This window comes from Onychostoma macrolepis, chromosome 12 (assembly GCF_012432095.1).
Source record: "Onychostoma macrolepis isolate SWU-2019 chromosome 12, ASM1243209v1, whole genome shotgun sequence".
Taxonomy (NCBI): domain Eukaryota; kingdom Metazoa; phylum Chordata; class Actinopteri; order Cypriniformes; family Cyprinidae; genus Onychostoma; species Onychostoma macrolepis.
In genome coordinates this window covers 23,356,706-23,379,650 of record NC_081166.1, presented here as the reverse complement: position 1 = coordinate 23,379,650, position 22,945 = coordinate 23,356,706, and the positions used below count along the sequence as shown (strand labels likewise).

At 35.7% G+C, this 22,945-nt stretch overlaps 1 protein-coding gene across 2 annotated transcripts; it reads right to left on the bottom strand.

The window, feature by feature from the left end:
• Positions 1 to 1,030: 1,030 nt before the first annotated feature.
• med24 (mediator complex subunit 24) lies at positions 1,031 to 22,673 on the bottom strand. Of its 2 annotated transcripts, none has more exons than XM_058794248.1 (26): positions 22,517 to 22,655; positions 22,151 to 22,285; positions 21,304 to 21,386; positions 20,985 to 21,023; positions 20,818 to 20,891; positions 20,488 to 20,711; positions 16,929 to 17,040; positions 15,999 to 16,149; positions 15,797 to 15,910; positions 14,615 to 14,668; positions 14,348 to 14,430; positions 14,053 to 14,139; positions 13,845 to 13,956; positions 12,890 to 13,032; positions 12,735 to 12,772; positions 12,301 to 12,383; positions 10,769 to 10,947; positions 9,916 to 10,015; positions 7,072 to 7,247; positions 6,617 to 6,881; positions 6,349 to 6,530; positions 5,335 to 5,428; positions 5,101 to 5,200; positions 3,466 to 3,546; positions 3,157 to 3,305; positions 1,031 to 1,617 (listed from the first exon to the last, which is right to left on the bottom strand). In XM_058794248.1, the coding sequence occupies exons 2-26, from the start codon at positions 22,278 to 22,280 to the stop codon at positions 1,501 to 1,503; spliced, it is 2,970 nt and encodes a 989-aa protein (XP_058650231.1). In that variant the 5' UTR covers positions 22,281 to 22,285; positions 22,517 to 22,655; the 3' UTR covers positions 1,031 to 1,500. The 2 variants fall into 2 exon arrangements, with proteins under 2 accessions (XP_058650231.1, XP_058650229.1); XM_058794246.1 differs by having other exon boundaries at positions 1,032 to 1,617; positions 22,151 to 22,299; positions 22,517 to 22,673.
• Positions 22,674 to 22,945: the final 272 nt, after the last annotated feature.

Below are 22,945 nucleotides of genomic sequence, written 5' to 3'. Positions count from 1 at the left end.
AAAAGGCCTCTAACACTAGCTTGCTCGATTCTTTTTCTATTCTGTTTTCTTTTTATTTATTGTATAAAAAACGAAAACTGAATGAAGATTTTCAATGATTTTTAAAAAAATATAGTGCATGGATAATTAAATAAACCTAAGTTGTTTCAGTACAGGCGTTCATCTTGAAATATCACTAATACAAAAGTACAAAGTTTACTTTATAAAAATTTTGAAAAGATTTCACAGCAAAAAATGTGCATAACCACCAAGATGGATGTTTTGAGAATTACACTAAACTGTCTTTTACTTGCTAAAAAGTATAAACTATCAATCAGACAATAGAAGGTATTTAGCAGATTGGGTACAACAGGTTTTACAGCAAAGTTTTGAACATGTTGATAATTTACAGGCCTTCAAAATTGTGTGTATCAAATTTGATACATTATACAGTGTGCTGCATGCATTAGCATACAGGAAGCATATGTTCAAATGAAAGTTCTGTCAAAATCCACGCATTTACTGTATGTACACACACACAGATTTTAAGATTTAAAAACAAAACACATTTTACCTTTTATTTTTCAGCTTTGATTTTTGCCTCAAACTTCTAATTTGCTGCTCATTAACAGTTTGTAATGTAGTTGTTAAGTTTAGGTATTGGGTAGGATTAGGAATGTAGAATATGTGCTTTATAAGTAGGCTACTAATAAACAGCCAATATGTCAATAATAGGCATGCTAATAAGCAAATAGTTAATAGCGAAAATTGGTCCCTATACTAAAGTGTTACCCACATTTTGTAAATCTTATTTTCATCAAATAAAGAACAGTTTGAGAAAAGGTGGCCAACTAATGGTAAAATACACCCCCATTAGTTTTTCCTATGCATGTAGATAATATCTAACGGTAAAGATATTTCATAGTGTGAAACCAAAGATAATTCTGACTTCAGTGGAAATCTAATGTGTAACCACTGTGGAGCAAACACTTTTGCTTAAATTTGAACAAAAGAAGAGAGCATAGAGAAGCATCTCCAACAGTTTTACCATTTTATTGGCATTTTAGTAAAAATATACAATATTGGGGTTTCATATTCAAAATCACAGGCATTGTTTATAAAAACACACAAAAAGTTGTGAACACGCAGTACTACATGAACTTTGATAACGTGTATATATATATATATATATATATAAAAACAAACATACCACAATTTTACTTTCTGTTTACTTATGATTGATGGAAATAAATGGCAAATTAATGTGAACAGTCAGCAGTCAGTGACTGTTTCAGTTCACAGGTATGCCCACATATGTCAAATCAGAACTAACACTGAGCTGTCCTTGAGACGTCAGACATGAAAGTAACATCAAAACCCACCAGCAGTTACAGGAATCATATGTAAGTAATGAGGGAAAAAGTCTGTTCTCTCCTGGGGAGGGAGGTTGAAGCAGTTTCCTCTCTGTCGCACACCTACCAAAACCACGTCTTCTTAGAGGCGCGTTGAAGTGAATGTCCTCTACAGAGCAGCGATGGCTTTAGCTGCCATTCTCCGGCCCAGTGGAAGGCTCAGGTCTGTGATGGACAGCACAGTTTTGGGTTTTGCCAGTGCCTGAAGTTTCACCAGTTCTGAAATCTGTGAAGACAAATAGAAAGCAATTCATGAAAGACTTTTCACACTACAATTTTGGGCTGCATGATAATAGTTAAACTGATAATCATGATCATTGTGCGCAAAAATGACACTTCCCTGCATCTTATTTGCTGAATGAAATCCAATACTTGTTTCTTACTCATTTTTGAGGCACTGATTCCAAAAAAATAATTCCTGTTTTGCTGGAGCTTTTTCCTCACAATATTTGATGTGCATTTCACGCTTGACCACAAAGGACATAAAAGGACATAATTAGGATAGACCTGTGGAGTTCTGGAAGAATGTTCTATGGAGCGAAGAGACCAAAGTGGAACTTTCTGGATCCATGGATCAGCGGTATGTCTGGTGCAAAAACGGCAAGGCTTATGAGCTTTCAGACAAACATATAGGTGGACCAGTTTCATTATGGGAGTACTTTGCTGCTGCAGGAAGTGGAAATCTTGACTGTATAAAGGACATCATGGATTTTCTGAAGTATTAGTTCATTTTGTCAAAGACTGAAGTAGACGATCACAGGAATTTCCAGCAGGGCAACCATACACATCCAAATTTACTAAAGCTTGGTTGAGAGATTGGTCTTGAGTGGCCTGTTCAGTCTCCACATATAAACCTCATCTCATCTTAAGATTATCAGTGATCTGAAAGATTTTGCACATGAAGAATGGGCCAAGATTCCTGCAGAGAGGTCTAAGAAGATTGTAAACACTTTTTTATTGGAGGTTATAAAGAATAAAACATTCTCTTCAAAATTTAACTTTCGGGGGTTGAATAATTGTGTACATGAATGTTTAGAACAAATTATATATATAGAGCTTCCAACTCTTACTATTAGCTTACAATTAATAAATATTAATTTGCTGGTTATTAATAGTTAGTAAGGTAGTTAAGTGTAGGTATGGGGTAGGTTTAAGGGATCTAAAATATGATCATGCAGAATAAGGTATTAATATATACTCTATAAATACTAATAAACAGCCAATATGTAAGTAATATGATCATGCTAATAAGCATCTAGTTAATAGTGAGAGTTGGTCCTTATAGTGTTACCATATTTTTATTTTTCATCAACTTTACGTATTAGAAAAACTGAAATGTGTATTAATAAACTTTCTATAATTGTTTGCTGATGCTTTGGTTGAATTGTTTTCATGAAATTTAGTTCATGGCAACAGACTGTCGGGTAGAATGGCTTCCTTGACAGGAAGTTAAATAATTTTGGCTGAAACTGTACATGTTTGTCAGCATTTTCAGATCATCAGCGCTTTTTTCTTCTTCTTCCAGTGCAGAGAGAGTACCAAGCATGAAAGCCTGTGGGGGCTTGTTACCAATGAAAGATAACGAAAATGTCATATATGAATAACAGGAGGTTGTTCAGGATGAACAACCAGTAGGCTAATTTTGCAGATGACTATGTTTATTTAATCAAGAGAAGCAGAAATTGTGATCTAATTGTGCAGTCCTTCTAGAATAGTTCATGTATATAAGTGTGTGCTGTGCATGCATACAAGATAATTCTCTCACCATGGTAAAGGGCATAAATTGCAAGATGCTGCCCCGGCTGCCTTGCTCTGAGCACTCCACACACTCCTCGATAAAGCTCTGAACAAACTGTGTGTGAGGACCTGCTGTCTTAGACCCCAACAGAGAGGAAATCAACAGGAACAGATTTGCTAGAAAGAAAAAAAAAAAAGACAAGAATCTTCTTTGACTCTAACAGCATGACTTGTAAATAAGTAGTATGGTGGCAGTACAAATATGGTACCAGATGGTAACACCATGTTATTAATCTATCTAGTGGCACTAAATGATCAGCAGAGATCCAGCACAAACCTAGCACTCTGTTGAGAGGGTCTCTCATGTTGACAGTGTGAAGCTGAGAGGCAGACAGTGAACTGCTCATGGAACGGTCACCTAGAAAAGATAACATCAGTTACTTTGAGTTGGTCAGTTCTTATTGACCTAAATGTAAGGTATGTAGAAACTTTAAAAAAAATAAAAAATAAAAATAAGGAAATGTGTACTGTCACAGTAGCCATCCAAGCAGATTTCACTAAATCATTTCCTGCCAACTTCCCATTCTTGGTCGACTGCATTAATAAAATCAACACTTTCGCTTCCGGCTCTTCCTTCTTTTTTCAGTGAAAGTGACTAAATAGTCCTGGCTTCCAGACAATGCTTATAACAATACTGTTTTTTTTTTTCTCTCTACACATCCACAAATAGTTAACCTTTATAATGCTAAAAAAAAAAAAGTTTGTACTTTGTTTGGAGATGCTTTTAGGATGGTGCCACATGAAATACATTGGATGCACCACATCCATTGTTCATGCTACATTGACAATACTTCAGCCTACTGTATAATATTTGATACACAAAATTCTAAGGCCACTACATTAGCAACATGATCAAAACTTTGCTGAAAAACCTGTTGTACACAATCCACTACATGCCTTCTGTTTGACTGATTTTTGGTAAGTAATAGACAGTTTAATATAATTACAAAAATATCCCCCTTCAGGTCGTGGCACATGTCTTTACGCTTTGAAATCTAATGATATTTATAGAATAAACATATTATTAGTAATATTTCATGATGGACAGAAGCAACTTAGGTTTACTTGTTTATCCATACATCATTCAGAAAAATCAGATGTTAACCAATGAACCATATTGTAAAGTGTTACCGAAAAATCTAATGTGATGCATCAGGCTTTTGAGAAATGTTTGTTTGTTTTCTCAATCATCATTGTATTTCATTGCATTATATGTTTTGCCCCCCACAATAAAAACTACAAAGCTTTGATCATAAGACTACGCATTTAAAAATCACGTTACTAAATTATATTATTAGGAGATAGGGTGACAATTGATATTAATACACATTGTATGCAAGTAGTGTGTCAAAATCTTATAAAGGCTTCACTGATTTATTTTTTGGCCATCTAACCAAATTGCAGTTTTGCTCAGTTTGGGCCTCTGAATAAAATTAAGGTGCTTTTTTGCCTCCTCAAGTATTATTTACATATTCTCCTATATCATGAGACAAATCCTGATGGATCAAATATGATACTCAAAAAAAGCAAATTCTCCTTTAAAAAAATAAAATAAAAATAATATATAAATATATATTAGTCCAAATAAACAGTGTTTTTTCTCCTGACAATTATTTAAAATCATCATATGTACAGGGTTAAGGGTTAAATGAACTAAAGTGTTTTCTGGTTTGTCTTTGGTAAATTAGCCTATATGTGTATTTTTAAACCTTGTGTCACTGGCATATTGAGTGATACTGCCACAGGAAGCTCAAAACTATTGCAAGCTATGTTGCATGTTTGTGGGGATTTTTGCAGCATATGCAGTTTTGGTTAACAGTTTCTAGATTGACTAATAGATTAAAATTGCATTAAAATGCAGCTCTTATTGTTTTTGTGCAGCTTGTGGGTGGTGGGGCAGGCCGGAAATGACCTGGACTGGACAGCATGACAGTCTCATCCTCATTGGAGCTGAGCAGACGCATCAGTTTAGATGGTTGCGTGTCGTCCAAAGGAAACAGGCTGGTGTAATCCTACAACCAACAGAAGAAGAGTGTGTTAATTACTAATAACACCCAAGCTTAAGTTAAGAACTATATGCTTAATGGGCAAGACATACATGTGTATGACAGCTGACAAAAGCTGTGAGAGAAACCGTGTGACTGACCTCTATATCCTCGCGTTGTCTCTTGCGCTGTCTTGCTGATGCTTGACCCTTATGGTGAGATGAGTAAGAACTAAGAGCACACCACACTGACAACCTATAACACACATATACAAACACATTTTCATCATTTTTTATAAAAACATTGTGAAATTAAAATAGGAGCTTTGTGGCTTTTAGTTCCTCCATGTTAGCTTTGAAGTTAACAACTACATGCTAGGGTACTGTGAAACGTTGACAACCGACATTAAAAATTTGGTCTCGCTGCATTAAAGCAGGTGGAAAATCTGTCAGATGAAGGGAGATTCATATCAAGCATATTTAATCTCATGTAATAAATCAATTTAACTTACTGTAACTAAATAAAAAATGTAAATTTAAATTTAAAAAATGGAAAGAGAAACCAAGAAAGAAAAAGCCTGACTCAATATCTATCAAAACGGATGTTCGTTTTGAATCTTAGACTGAAAAAAGAAGGAAGTGGATCAAAGAAAGCAAGTAAAAAGAGGAATGGGAGTAAAGGGGTTCATTCATACATAAATTCCTCATTCATTTATGAAATAATCCTTTCTCAGAAAAACTGCTGACTCGCAAATGCATAACCAAAAAAAAAAAAATGTATTGAACAATGAAACTATGTAAACAGTTTGTGAGGGCGCCATCTGTCTTTCCATATTAACACAAGTACATGACAATGTGGACTTTCCTGTGGCGTCAATAATGGGGTCAACTATAGAAGGACACAGATGTCATTGTCAGAGGATATTGTGAAAGATGGGACACTAATTGACCAAACTGGCACAAAATAAATAAAGCACTAATACATCACTGTGGTAACTATTTAAGTTTCAGTGGAAAATGTAAAACAATTTTAGCGTTAAGGCCTAGGAGGAATCCTTTATTTCATTATCCTGAGTTTCCTTTGATATTGTATTTGAAATGACAAGAGGCAAGTAAAAAAAGTCTTGCTTTAACTATACCTAAAGTGTGTTTGCAAATGCAATAAAAAGTTCATACTTTGCAAGGGCTCTTCCTGGCGGGTCTGCCAGACTGTGCCAGTGGGCAGGGTCAGTGAGGAGACGTGGCAGAATGTGACCCAGCAGGGTGAGGGTGATCTGTTGTGTGTCCAGGCAGAAGATACTGTACAGCAGCTCAACCACACGAGACGCCCACTCCTTACGGGTCTCCTTCAGGAGCTCCTACAACACAAACACACGATCAAGTCTGAAAACAGGTACAGATAAATTCTCATAATCTGTAGTAGCGTAAACCCAGACACATTTACCTTAACCAGGTTGTTAGTAAACCAGAACACTCCTCCCATATGTAGCAGGTTCTCAAAGAGATGGAACGCATGAGAGTCCACCCAGCCCTTCTCCAGAACCTCCCTAAACTGGGTCTGCAGAGCCTGGCGGATGGGCTGGCGGGCTGGGAGAAGGTTTCGGTAAGGAATGGGCTCCTGACCCTCAACTGCTGGCCGCAGGGAGAGTCCGGTCTGCTGAAATACATCAGCACACATGTGCTCCAAGATAGAGCTCATAATCACCACACTGGACATAGTGAGAGAGAGAGAGAGAGAGAGAGAGAGAGAGATACCAGTCTTTCAGAGATATTCAGGGATGTTCTTAGAGGACCAAGATCTGCAGAGTTTAATTTCAACCCCAATCAATCACGACAACAACTAGCAATTCACAATTCATGATGTGGGAATGTGGCCTGGTGTGTGTAGAGATTCCTTACCGCTCATGGTAGAACTGCAAAGTGTTTTCTCCTGACATAGGGGTCATGAGTTGACGAATCATAGTCTGAGGTTTTTCTCTCTCGTCCAAACCCAGCATCCGAACGTGCGCCACCAACCACGCCACCGCACAGATGGCCATACTGCACACCTTCCCTTTGATGTTATCGGTGATCTTCTACACTCACAGAAAGATAGAGACACTTCTTTAATTACAGTTAATAAAAATGAATTACTGTTTTCCTACAATATTTTTCAACTAAGATATTTTCAAATTGCCATATGACTCCATGCTTTTATGACCTGCTTCTATCATCTGATCGTGGTTGTATCTCTTTATTAGTTCTACTGGATCTTAGCTCTACGTTCGACACAATCGACCACAACATTCTTTTGAATAGACTAGAAAACTTTGTTGGCATGGTTCAAATCGTACTTATCTGACCGCCATCAGTTCGTAGCAGTGAATGAAGAGGTATCGCATCAATCACAAGTGCAGTATGGAGTACCTCAAGGCTCAGTACTAGGGCTGTTACTTTTCACGCTTTACATGTTACCCTTGGGAGATATTATCAGGAGACATGGTGTTAGCTTTCACTGTTATGCTGATGATACTCAGCTCTATATTTCTTTGCGGCCCGGTGAAACACACCAAATTGAGAAACTAATGGAATGCATAGTCGATATAAAAAAACTGGATGACGAGTAATTTCTTACTGCTAAATTCTGAAAAAACAGAAATCTTAATTATCAGACCTAAAAACCCCACATGTAATAACCTAGAACACCATCTAAGACTTGACGGCTGCTCTGTCAATTCTTTTTCATCAGTTAGGAACCTAGGTGTGCTGTTTGATAGCAATCTTTCATTTAAAATCCATGTTTCTAGCATCTGTAAAACTGTGTTTTTCCATCTCACAAACATATCTAAATTGCGACCTATGCTCTCAACGTCAAATGCAGAAATACTAATTCATGCGTTTATGACCTCAAGGTTAGACTATTGTAATGCTTTATTGGGTGGTTGTTCTGCACGCTTGGTCAACAAACTACAGTTAGTCCAAAATGCAGCAGCTAGAGTCCTTACTAGAACCAGGAAGTATGACCATATTAGCCCGGTTCTGTCAACACTGCACTGGCTTCCTATCAAACATTGGATAGATTTTAAAATCTTGTTAATTACTTATAAAGCCCTGAATGGTTTAGCTCCTCAGTACTTGAGAGAGCTCTTATCACATTATAGTCCTCCACGTCCGCTGCATTCTCAAAATTCTGGCCGTTTGATAATACCTAGAATATCAAAATTGACTGCGGGCGGCAGATCCTTTTCCTATTTAGCGCCCAAACTCTGGAACAATCTACCTAACACTGTTTGGGAGGCACACACACTCTGTCAGTTTAAATCTAGATTGAAGACACGTCTCTTTATCCTGGCATACACATTAACACACTAATACGCTTCTATTATTCAAATCCATTAAAGGATTGTTAGGCTGCATTAATTAGATCAACCAGAAACCGGGAACACTGTACTCGTTACATCGTAAGAAGAATGGCATCTACGCTAATATTTGTCTGTTTCTTTCTTATTCTGTTTCTCAGTCTGTATCCGATCAAATGGTGGATCAGCACCAAGAGATGATGTCTGCAGCTCTGATTGTCAGCGGAGAGCCCCTGAGACATAAATTTTAATTATAATAAACAAACAAATATATATAAAAATACACAGAGAAACAATAAATGCATTAAACTATACATTACAATTATAGCAAATGAATAAATCATATAAATGAAAAACTTCAAATAATGAATAAAACAAATATAACAAATACATTAAATTATAAATTAAAATGCTCCATCGGGACAAGACCACGGGAATCAGATAAGCCCTTTACACAATCTGACATGGCTGCGGTTGGAATTGAATTGCTGGTTCGTCTGGTCAGAGAAGAACTGGCCCCCTGACTGAGCCTGGTTTCTCCCAAGGTTTTTTTCAACATTCTGTCACAGAGGGAGTTTTGGTTCCTTGCCGCTGTCGCTTTCGGCTTGCTCAGTTGGGGACACTTAATTTCTAGCAATTATCGTCGATTTGGTTGCACAGATACTATTTAAACTAAACTGAGCTAGACAATGACATCTCTGAATTCAATAATGAAATGCCTTTAACTGAAAATTGAGAGTTTAATCTTATCATTATACATTACTGACACTCTATCCTCCAATTTGATACTGTTAAGTGCTTTGACACAATCTGTATTGTTAAAAGCGCTACATAAATAAAGATGACTTGACTTGACTCGACTCCATGACAATAAATGCCTTGGGGTCATTCAGTGTCAACTCAACCAGAGGTCCCAGCTCAAATTTTTGATTTTGCTAATATTTTTGTGATGAAAGACAGACGTGTATAGTTTATTAAGAACTAGAATCTAAAATCATATTGTTGTATCTTTAATACGTCTTGAATTATAGGCATGCAAACTTTGGAAAAAGAATATTTATGGCCTCAGACAGGTATGTTCAATGCAGTTACTCTGACAGAAGTAAATGAGATACATCTCTAGCTTCAACATTATTTGTTCTTCAGACATTCCTCTTTAAAAGAAAGGTGGTATCATATTTTTGAAAATTGATCCACATTTGGTTTTCGACCTCTGAAAATGTACATTGGAGCCATATTAAAATTCCAGTATCTCTGGAACCGAACCACACAGGGCCAAAGAAAAATCAGCAAAATCCAAAATTTGAACCGGGGACGTTTTTAAAATTTGGTTGATTTGACATGGAATGCTTTTAGAAACGCTCTGTCTGGTTAGGACACAACTGGACACCATGAATTTCCTTACCTGAACAGCCTCCACTGATAAAACTCCATTCTCCCAGGCATTCAGAACCTCCAGTATAGCTGCTGGTGTACTGAGACATATTTCATGCCATTTCATCTGACTGAAGAGTGAGAGAGAGCACATGTTTGACTAACAGATCCTTAAAGGAATAGTCCGCCCAAAATTTTTTATTTTGTCATCATGTACTTACGGTCATGTCGTTCCAAACCTGTTTAAGTTTCTTTCTTATGTTGAACACAAAAGAAGATATTTTGAAGAACCAAACAGTTGTTGGTCCCCATTGACTTCAATAGTAGGGAAATAAATACTATGGAAGTCAATGGGGACCACCAACCTTTTTATTACCAGAATTCTTCAAAATATCTTCTTTAATGTTTAACATAAGAAAGAAACGCATACAGGTTTGGAAAGACACAAGGGTGAGTAAATGATGACAATTTTAATTTTTGGGTGAACTATCCCTTTAAGACAAAAAACCCTAATATATATATATATATATATATATATATATATATATATATATATATATATATATATATATGAGATCAAAAACATTTTGTAATTCAATTTAAAACATTAATTTAGAAACTGTAGGTCATTAACATTTGACTGCCCAAAAAACTCCACTTCAACAATTAATTTCTACTAGAAGTTTTCATTTCTTAAAACATCCTTGAGTGATGACACAAAAAATGATCCATAAACAATTTAAACCGATTCACAGAAATGAACTGAACTAACCAAGTCTAACATCACTACTAAAGTGGGGGCTATCTTGTATAAATCAATGTTTCATGAAGATGTTAATGTGATGTGTGATTGGTAGACCTAGCTGATATGAAGCAGCACTTACACAAGCTTCATCTCAGAGGAAGAATTAAGCAGGGCTACCAGACTCTCCACCTTCCCAGACTCAGGTCTGAAGCAAGGGTGGTCTGGATTCAGGGTCTTCCCTTCCTCTGGCATGCATGTCTGCAACCACGTCTCAAAGAAGGGTGTCTCGCTCGATGGGCTGGGGTCCGAAAGAATCACCTGGACAGGTTGGGTGAATGATGTAATCAATGACTCGGATATAGTAAAGTGTATGTCATTGCAGGATGCGATTATGAATTAAGGATGTTACACAACTTTAACAGATTGTAACATCCATCTGCACTTCAGTTCAAACCAGGGCTCGCAAAATCGCTAGCCCGACGTCCCGGGGCTATTGTGTTTTCCAGTCGGGCTACCAAAATGTATCACTGCCTGCCCGACGGGCTCCTTAAATACAGATCTCCCGCGGGTCCTTAAAAACTCTGAAAGTGAGTTGTATCAAAATTAAGGCCATAAAAAGTTTTAAATACGTTAAATGGTGGAAGAAATATCCTAATTATAATTTCAAGAGGTCTTACAGTTGGGGACGGAAAGACAAGAGTCGCGATACGGCAGGATTAAACTTCAAAAGGCAATGATGTCATTGAATAAATATGAGCGCTTCAAGTCAAAACGCGGCACGGATGTCTTTATGTGAATGTATCTGAAACTAACCGACTGTCCTCAGAAACGTGTCATTGGCATTTTAATTTCATTTTACCTATAATTCCTGATAAAGCAGCGTTTCTGAGCGCGGAGCTGCTTTGTGTACGGCGTTTCCGGGGAAACCGCAATATTTCAGCGCTCCTAAAGCGCCACCTCGTGGCAGAGAGTGAATCTGCATTTCCAAATAGCCTTTCTTACTGTTTATGGTCAGATCAATGCAAATATCAACTCATGTTTTTACGCAGCAAACACAGAGTTGTAAATGAGAAAGAAGTTGATGTGCCTTCTAAAAATCTAAACAATTAAGACAGTAATATTTATACGTTTTAAATTAACATAATTTATATGCTTGATTGATCCCTTTTCATAAAAACGGTCTATAGCCTGAAACGCTGTTGTATAAGATTTTTGTTTTTGTGAAAACCTGTATCTGAACTGTAAATCATGTAATTTTATGGCTCAAAACTGTGTTACCATAGACATTGTCCAACCCCGCTCATTCTGTGTTCATTTTACTTGTGCAGCTCTTAAAATGGGTCATAAATTGCCTTAAATATATTTTTAAAAATTCTGCAGATACCCTGTAAATAGTGAAATAAAATTCCTTCCTTCATATTTGTTGATATTTGTGTATTGAAAATATTTTTGATTGACATTTAAACTCGTATCTGATTTTCTATATAAAAAATAAAAATAATAATAATAATAAAATAAAATAGTACTTTTTTAATTCGGGCTAGTTAAATGAATTTTCGGGCTACCAAAATCTGAAGAGTACCTGCCCGAAGGGCTACCAGGGATTTAGAAATTTTGCGAGCCCTGCAAACACTTGCTCTGTATAATAAATATGTGTGTGTGGAAACTGACCTCTGACCCATAGGTCTGCACGACATGACACAGCATGAGGAAGGAAATGTCGAACAGCAGAGCTCGCACTGACGCAGATTTCGCTAGAAAGTATATTCACAGATGTTATGCTACAAGTGATATTGCTCTCAGATTCTGTGGGTAACTAAATCGTCACACATTCTCACACACTAAAGCTAAAAATGACAGACAAGTTCACACTGCAAATGTGAATGCTTAAGCAATTGTACAAACCTAAAATGTGTTCTTCAGTTATGGAGGTAACAAACCTCAGTACTTGAGAACAAAACAGAGTGCACTTGATATTTCCGTTACCATTAAAAAAAAAAATCTTGTCCTGTAATCTTGCCTAACATATTAGCCTACTACCCATCTAAAAAGTTATTTATTAACAGGCTGCATGCAATCATAGCAAAATAAAGCATATGACTTACATCCTTCTCCACTGATGTGTTTTGGAAACTCATTCAGCCTAGAAGAGAACAGCAGATATAGATATATCACCTAGACACTCTGTTCATGTATTTATTTGGGTTAAATATATAAGCTGATCCTGATCCTGTATCCAATCTTATTCATATTGTCTTACTTGATGAATTTGCGAGCAAAAGACTTGAGTTTTCCAGTCGCTGCGGCAGCAGCCAGTAGCAAATCAAGACTCTTTCCTGAGAGCATGTGACCCAAAACTCCCAGCAGTCCCTCAGGAGACTTAGAATGATCCGCATCCACTGTCTAGACAACCAGAAAGGAAGAAAACCTGTGACTAAACGGTAACACTTTACAATAAGGTTCTATTAGATAACATTAGTTTACTATATTACTTAACATGAACTAATAACTAACATGCTTGCTTAATTATATCATATGATATAAATATGAGACAAAAACTCATACAGGGCATTTTTGCCACAATATCTTGAATTTTAGGGGCATATAACTGCATTCTATAGGCTACATCACACAGCGAGTTGTTGCCCTGTATCATGTTCGAAACCAATTAACTGTATGAAAAGTAAGATGACCTACATAAATCTGGGGTTGGGCAGGTGCGTTAAATGCCTTAATCATTTTAACATGTTTTTCATAACTAATACATTTACATTTAGTCATTTAGCAGACGCTTTTATCCAAAGCGACTTACAAATGAGGACAATGGAAGCAATGATATGCAAGTGCTACAACAAGTCTCAGTTCGCTTAACGCAGTACACGTAGCAAGGTTTTTTTTTAATTATATAATAAATAAAAAGAAAACAGATAGAACAGAAACAGAATAGAGCAAGCTAGTGTTAGAGGCATTTTTGCTTTTGTTAATTGTATAATAAATAAAAAGAAAAACAGATAGAATACAAAAAGATTAGAAAAGCTAGTGTTAATTTTTTTAAAGAATAGAATTAGAATATAATTCTAATAATTTAATTTCTAATTAATTCAATTAATAATTATAAATAAATAATTTATATTAGAATAATTTATTAATTTAATAAATTAAATTAACATATCAAATCGACAACCCTAAAAAATTATATAAAACCAGATGAGAACCTTGAGGATGTTGGTGACAGTTGGTTCAGCTCTCAGGATGAGGCCTGGGTTGGGCTGAATATTGGCGTTCTCTGCTGTCTTCAGTCTGGGTGCATGCTCTCGGTCCTCACTCCTGAAGAAAAAAAAATAATAATAATATATGGAACAGAGAGACATGTTTATAAAACATGTTTACAATAAAAATAAGAATAAAATATTCTGATCTTACCGTTTTGCAGTAAGACCGGCGGTGTTTGCCTCAGAGAGCAGGCCTAGTTTATTACACTCCTGCAGTAACAGACTCAAGCAGTCACAGCTACACACACACACAAACAAACAAACAACAACAACAGTGTTATTACACATCGTACCAGCTGAGCTAACACTATAGTATTGATAAATAGTTTGAGTGCACTGTCAGTCATTTTGAATAAAAGTAGCTTCTGTCAATACAAATCATTATTCTAGCTTCCTGTGGTTCAGCACATAGACAGTCATAATTAATACAGGTGGTGTTGACATACTTGCATCTCTGGTCGGCTTTATCCAGCAGTGGGGTGAGATTCAGAAGGTATTCAAATGCCACATTCACATCCTCCATAAAATCCTAACAAGCACACAAAGATGGGCAGGCCAGATAGGGTAATTAACATTTTGGACGATGTGGAATTACATATTATGATGGCAGTCATATGAGGTGTCAGGTGTCATGAGCAACACAAATTGGAAATGGAATCAAAATAGTTCAAACCCTGTAGGTACAGGTGAGGTAAACAGTCAAATAACGGTACCTGCATCTTTTCCCCTTGTGGGTACTTCTTCAGCCTTAGTAAAACCTGAGGAATCTGAAAATGCGATGTGAAACAGAAGAAAAAAAAACAACAACGATTTAGTGTTTATACTCCATAAACAACAGCTTGACTCTATGTGAACTCCAAACATAATCATTTATGGAACAGAGACATGTAATGACGATAAAGAGCCTTGTTCTTCTATTGAAGTGATTTTTGGCTATTAAAGCCAAAAAAAGAGAAAATTCTGAGTAAATTCATCATTATTTGCTCAACTCATGTTTTTTTTCAAAAACAAAAGGAGAAGCTGATGCTGCTTTTTCCATACAATGACAACAAATGCAGAAAGATGTTGCCAAACTTGACACAGGACAAAAAAAGCGCCAAAAAAAATTACTTGTGGTCTGTAAGTTGGTCAGTCAGTAGTCTTATTCAAGACTCTTAAGAAAGACATTCATCACAAAAATGTTATGTTTTAAGTCAAAAGTAATTATGTTTTTTAAAATTAATTATTCTCTTAAGAAGAAAAGACGTGGTGTTATCTGATTCTTTTGCCAAAGACTCGCTGACGACTCCATGAAAAACACTCTGAAGGCTGTCTTTTACTGGCCGTCTTAATCATAGAAAGTGTGAACACAGTTTTTGTCATGACTAATTTGGGTTGAGTTCAGTACAAAGCATCCATTTTTACATATTTTCAAAGTATTTTGAATCATTCTTTTTAAAGAGTCTGTCTCAAGATGGAGCTCTGTCTTTCCTGCGCTCTCCATAGAGTAAATGCATCCTTGTATTTGTGCCACACGCTGCTGGAGTGAATGCATCCTGTACAAATGCTGAATGCTAAACATATTTGTGATGGTTTTAAGAACATTCTTTTCAGGAATACATTTTTCTTCTTCTAATTTTCCAACTTTTAAAACAATCTTTAAAAGAAAAAAAGAAAATTCCTAAAAAAAAAAAAAATTGTACATACAAAATATTCTTAACTTTATTCTTAAGTTAGTAAATAAGAAGAAAATAGCAGTTAAGAAGAATTTTATTCTTAAGAATATTTTGTGAATCTGGGAATGGCATGAAGGTAAGTAAATAAGTTTACCCCAAAATAAAAATGATATTCTATGTCCTTTACCATAGGCAATATTACAAGCCAAAGTTCAAGTGTGATTGGTGACTCAAACACACCTTTAGAAAGGTGAAAGCTGTCCATTTCAGTTCCTCATTCCCCTCTGGAGATTCAATGAGCCCAGTGAAACAGGCCTTCCAGATCTCCAGCACAAACAGTGAAGCTGGGATACGCTATAAAGAGAGAGGGGGAAGAAACACATTAGGAAAACCACACACACACCACTTCATCTGAGGGACAAACACTTGTGTATGAAGTCACCTGCATCCTCTTTATCATCATGAGCTGCTCTACTAACGGCTGCGTCTCTCCAGTGAGGTTCATGGTTCCCTCCAGCATGATGAAGGCATGGACTGAAGGAAATGAGGTGTGGACCGGTGGATCACTCTGAAGACACAACATCTGAGGAATGCTATGAAAACACAAAGAATGTCACAAACACACCATTTTATTTGACTTTTAAATCATTTTAAAACTACTGAATTATTGGTTAGTTCCTTGACTCTTTTTTTAGCGAGTAACAAGTTGAAATTCTATACAAGAGCAATTTTGCTTTAGATGAATACTGTAATACTGATTCAGGGTTGACTCTGTTAAAATCTCTCTAAGAGCACAATTTAATAAAATATGTTTCAATGATACTAGAGCATATCAGTGGATCGTATTGATTTTTTATTTTATTTTTAAAACAAGTTTAAAAGACTCTGTAAGCATCTTTGTATGTTGTCATAACGGCTCGTCATAATCCTTCCAGACCAGCTTCATTTTAACTACTGTGTACTAACATTTAAAATAATAATTTGATACAATTCACTTTATAATTACATTTCTGTAATTACATAAAGTTATTTTGTTTTTATAAGTAAACAATAGTTGTTTTAACTAACATATACTTAAGTTTAAACATTAATATAAACAATTAATTAATTAACATAAAATACGAGCTAATATAAACATGACTTAATATAAAGTGGGATTATGCTTCCTAGTGAGTCGCAAGCATTTTGAAACTAGCCAAGTGACTTAATGGCCAAACTGCACTGAAATCATTGTGATTTTCAAATCGTTGCTTAATTTTATAATTGGCAGCAACATCTTAGCAATCTATCATTATGAGTAATCAATTTTTTGTCCAACTCTAACATTACTGCACTTCAAACAGTGAGTCTTGAGTTCTTTCTGGATTCTCACCTCTTGACCAATGAAACACACTCTTCAAGATTTTCCTTCAGCGTCTGATTGGTCACAGCATTGAGATTTTCTGACAACTTCAGCAAAGCTTGCTCTACATTGGTCCAGGATGCTTATGAGACAAGAGAAGACAAGGAAGTTTAAATGGCATATAATGACTATTAGTTTTATTAGATTTTTATAATGATTTAACAATATATTATTTTAATATTACATAGTTATTCAATAAACAATACATTTATGTGGGTTAATTTCATGTATGTATGTACAGTTGTGCTCAAAATTATGCATACCTTTGGTAAATATGATCAAAGTCAGATGTGAAAATAAATTTGTATCATTAATCCTTTTGATCTTTTATTTAAAAAATGTACAAAAATCTAACCGGTTTTGTTCTCAGTGACCCAATTTAATTTTGTTTTTGATGTTTGTTTGTGGTTTGTTCTCAGTGACCCATTTTTATTTTGTTGTTGATGTTTGTGGATCTTCTAGCATTGACAGTCAGCTGATTTCTAGCATTGACAGTCAGTTTTTAATTTTTTATATGTTGGTATTTAATTGGATCCATGATGCCATGTATCTAAACAAGATGTTCAGGACGTCCAGCAGAAATATAGGCCCACAACATTAAAGATCCAGTAGTATATTTCATTGTACACATGAGGTAATTTTTTTTATCCGTGTGTGCACTAAACCCACCTTGAGTGTTTGCTGCTAAAAAGCTCTTTTATTTAGTTTCATCTGACAATAGAAGCCAGTGCCATTTGAGGTTCCAGTCGTGTCTGACAACTGAATCCGCTGGAGTTTGTTTTCGGATGAGTGAGGAGAATTTTTCTTGAAACCCTCCAGAACAACATGTGGTGATGTAGGGGCTGTTTGAATTTTTTTTTTTTGTTGAGGCTTTCTGACCCCAAGATTCAACTAATCTCGGCAATTCTCCAGCTGTGATACTTGGAGAGTCTTTGGCCACTCAAACTCTCCTCCTCACCGTGCATTAGGACGATATAAACACGCATCATCTTCCAGACGGATTTATTATATGTTTAGTTGATTGGAACTTCTTAATTATTGCCCTGATGGGGGAAATGGGGATTTTTAATGCTTTAGCTCTTTTCTTACAGCCACTTCCTAAATTTGTGAAGTTCAACAATCTTTTGCTGCACATCAGAAATATATTCTTTGGTTTTACTCCTTGTGATCAATGATTAAGGGAATTTGGCCTTTGTGTTCCTCATATTTATAATCCTGTAAAACAGGAAGCCAAGGGTAGACAACTTCATGAAATTAATTTAAAAAAAATGCAAATATGAATGGGAATATACTTCAGAGATATTTTAATCATAAGAATTTCTAGGGGTACCAATAATTGTGGTCATTGTGTACTAGAGAAAAATAATATTTATTTCCTAATGTGATTTTCCCCCACTTTCACTTTATTTTACTTCAAATGGATAAACAATGCAGACTTATTTTCACAGCTTTCTTTGATAATATTATCAAGGGTATGAATAATTTTGAGCACAACTGTATGTCTACAAAAACTTCTGACTGGTTATGCAAACAAATTGGTAATTTGATTCCGCAAAAGATAGAATTTAAAAGAAATGATTTGCGAACATTAGTCAGACTCCTCAACTGTAATTTTTGAGTCACACTGATTAATAAGCTGATTCAGGCCATTAAAAGGTTATTTTGGGAATGGAATACTAGATGACTACTTACTGAATCCTGTGATGTTGACAATTTTGTTTTAAATAGTAAGTGAAAAACAGCTGTCATTATGCAATAAACAGCAGTATGCTGTGGTGTCACTTGGCCTCATTATGTCGCAACTGACAAGAGTGGGAAAGGGTGCCTCAAATTTAATGAGAAAATAAACCACAATACAAAAATGCAAAGTAAATATTGTGAAATATGAGATTAAACAGTGTATGAATTACTAATTTTTCTGCAGTGACACTGTCCAAAAAAAAAAAGTTAAAGTTGTACATTATCGACTGATTAATTGGCACTGATAGTTGATTGCCGCTACTATCGGTTATCGGCAAAAATTCATGCCGATAGTTTTCCGGTTTGCAACTGTTGCTGGAGTGGCTGAGAAGGGTCCGCTGGCATTATACTGTACGAGAGCGGCCTCTAGAGGCGGAAATCACTGACAGCACGTGTTGTTTATTTTGACACGTGACACCAACAGAAAAGCCTGCCGCCGAACAGAGCACCATTCACATAGTTTTCTATTAAATTACATTATATTTGTCCCAAACCGTTGTGAATGTACATAATGACTTCACCCTAGGCTATAAATTTTGTATTGTACATTTTTCAGCAAAAACATTTGTCTTTCTGTGGCTCTAATAAAGTCTGTATGCTTCATATAGAGAGCTGTAATAGATCGCGCTTTCTCTTTCCGCTTACTGTTTTTAAACACCGAACTTCAAACTCATTTATGCCACATCGTTCATTTTTGAAGCAAACTTATGTCTGTTTGGTGATTAAATAAATTGTTTTAGACCGCCAGTTGATTTGAACGCAAAGCGTCTGGTGTGTGTGTGTGAGATACCTCTGAGTTCTTCTAGACGCAGCGCTGCGCTTTTGCCCGGTGTGACTAACTTTTTTTTGATTAGATAATTATCAAGTGTTAAAAAATAGAAGCAAATAAAGTGTGTGAGTACACATACAATGTCCATATGCATGTAATTTTAATGCTATGGCCTTGTGTAGATATTTAAAGATGGCCATCTTTAAGCATGACTGTTGAAATTAATTGGCAACACTTAACAATAAGAGTCCATTCATAGCATTAATGAAAACTGTAGAAGTATTGTTCCTTGTTAGAGTGTTCATTTCAACATTCACTATTAGCTACTAATAGGCTACATTTTTAAATTTTAAAGTGTCTTCTTTTAACATTAGCAAACTATGAAATAACTTTAATGATCAATATAGTAAATAATATTAATATTTTTATTCATTTACAAATATGGTTCAGTACTGTTACTGCTTTTTTTTAAAATAGTAAAGCACTAGCTTTCTTTCAGTACCTATTTTGAAAACTATAGGTTGATTAATCGGTATCGGCCAGTGTTGTCCAACCTAGCTATCGGTATCGGTAAAATCCACTATCGGTTGACCTCTACATTAAAGGAAATTAAAGGTATATCTCTGTATCTGTCACTGTCCATATACTTGTGTTTACAGAGTATTTATGACTGAGATGATCTGAAAAGAATATGAATATTAAAAAAATAAATATTTTATCCGATTAATTGCATGTCATGTGACCATTTACCAACATCAGAGAACTGTAAAAATGCAAATGCGCTGTTAAATTATTTACATATTAACTAAGAGGATACTTCAAGTAAATACTTTTGTTCAACTGACAAAAACGTTTGTGGACCCCTGCTACAGCCTGTACTGTTTGATTTATGCTTTAAATAGAATCAAAAGACACGTTTACAAATGAACGAGCACTTTGATTCATTTTATAAAAGCAACAGAAACTTTGTAAATACGTCAAAGATAAATATTTTTGAAAATCCTTAGTAAATACACACACCTTGTTCCTCCAGGCGTGCGATGTGCACCAGGGCTCTGTTCTTGGTACTGTGTAACAGATTGCTCATGCGCTCCAGGCAGGCTCTCAGACTGTTTTCTAACACAGGTAGAGCGCCGGACTCCCGCAGTCTCTCACAGTACCACGCACAGCCCTGCAGGAGCCAAACCACGGTACATAGCATGGCACGGCACAGCCCAATACACTCCTCTGCCTTTCCATGGCAGCTGCAGGAGAGAAACACAAGAGAGAAAACATATTAGCTGCGTTCTAGAAAAACTGCATCTCACTGACTCTAAGATGGATGGATGTGACTGATTGATGGATAAGCACCCGAGTCGGTTGGAGAACATATCCATGATCTCGAGCAATGATTTGATACACAGTTCCCGTGAAAAATCATCAAACTGTAGGTGAACAAATAAAAATAGTGTGGTTATTTCATTTCAGTCAAGTAAAACTTTGTTTAAAATGAAAAATAAACAAATTAAACCACTAACCTTGCTGATTGCAGTCAGCACACTAGAATAGGACACCATCTACAGGCGGGAGAAACAATATCATGTCATCAATATGTCAACAGGTTATGCTGGACCTATAGCTTACATACACTGACACCTAGTGGTGTAGCGATGCACAAGTTTACAATTCCTGGTGTTGTTGTAGAAATTTACTATTAGCAAGACATTTGTGAGCATTTATGTGAGCAAATGTGGCAAGTAACAAGCTATAATAAGTCAAGAAGTATTTAGTGATAATAAACATGCCAAATAATAACAACAAAGCTTTTATTAGGCTACTGGTATGACTTGTTTTCACCTGTGAACTGATGGCATACTTCAGGTAGGACAGGATTAGAGGGTTAGGTGACGGGCCAATCATAGCCTGCTCCAGAAGAGCTTCTGTATCAGGAGAAACAGTAATCACACCTTGACAACTACATAACAGGTTACATGTTTCACAGAGTGTTATATAACACAGCGACTCTGGAGGGTTGCAGGACGTGCAGGCCTGTTCCGATAGAGTTTTGGGCAGCAATGAAAAAAGAAAATAATAAAAAGTGCAATAAATAAATGTGCATATCCATTTATGATTTTTTTTTTTACATAAATTATGATGTAATCATTTTGGGCATTTTTGAGCCCCTGGCAGTTCATGGGAATATAACAGTCAAATGGTTGGAATAATTACGATTTTTTTTTACAGTTAAAACAGTATTATTGTGAAATATTATTACAATTTAAAATTGCTGTTTTCTATTTTAATATATTATTCTTGTGTGTATGTTTTTGCTGCTTAATATTTTTATGGAAATCATCATACACGCATACATACACACACATTATATATATATATATATATATATAATTTTAAGACTGGAGTAATAGCTGCTGAAAAATCAGCTTTGCCATGACAGGAATTAACTACATTTTTAAAAATACAAGAAACCATTATTTTAATTTGGTGGTAGTATTTCACAATATCACTGTTTTAATCAAAAATCATGTATGTTTAATCAAATAAGATCCACCACAGCTTATAACATTATCATGTGCATGTGTCCTCAAAATGAATTGCTCCCAAAACTTGCTCTTAAAACTGGGTTGTTTATAATATGATACAGTAATTTGTCTACTGAATATGAGGTGAAACATTTAGATATGACCTGCGAGATTGAGGTAGTCCCATGTGGCTCCTTTAGGACAGTTCTTCTTGATGTTAATGGCCCATTGATAATCACTCCAACGCTCCTTCCACGCCTGCAGGATAGCCTGCTTCAGATTCACCACCTTCATTCTGTCTGTTTTTTAAAGTCTAAATCAAAACATCAATTAATCAACAGCATAAATTGATTTTAAAGTCACATCCCAGTGTATGACAAGAGAACGTCAGATACCAGCTCATGATACTCATGATCTCCAATCTCATCTCAAAAAAATAATACATATTTATAGTATACAGCATATAGACAACGTGTAAAAATGTGATAAAATGGCAATTTATTATTACTTATTTTTCAAATCTAGCTTACCACAAAATAGCCCAGTTTATGCAGTAAATGAATCAGGTTTTTGTTCATTTACAATTCCCTTAACCTCAACGCCGCCATGTTGGTCTGTAAGATCGCGTCCTCTGATTGGCCGAGAGAGTCTGTTTGCTGTAGTACAAATCAATCCGATTGGGTGGTCTGATGTAGCGTCTCTTGATTGGACGGGAGATTGTATTGCACTTTTGATTTAGATGAAATGCTGAAAGTGTAAACAGGAGTTTTCAATATAACCATCAAGTATGTAATACATCACAAGCAATACTATGTCTTGACACGATATCATGGCGATACCACGGTTTTCTTAGATTTAATTACATATAATACGGTGTATATGTGGTAATTAAAATTCAGTATCAGGGTATAAATCAAAGTAGCATGAACTCACTGTACCATATACTCCACGCACTCTTA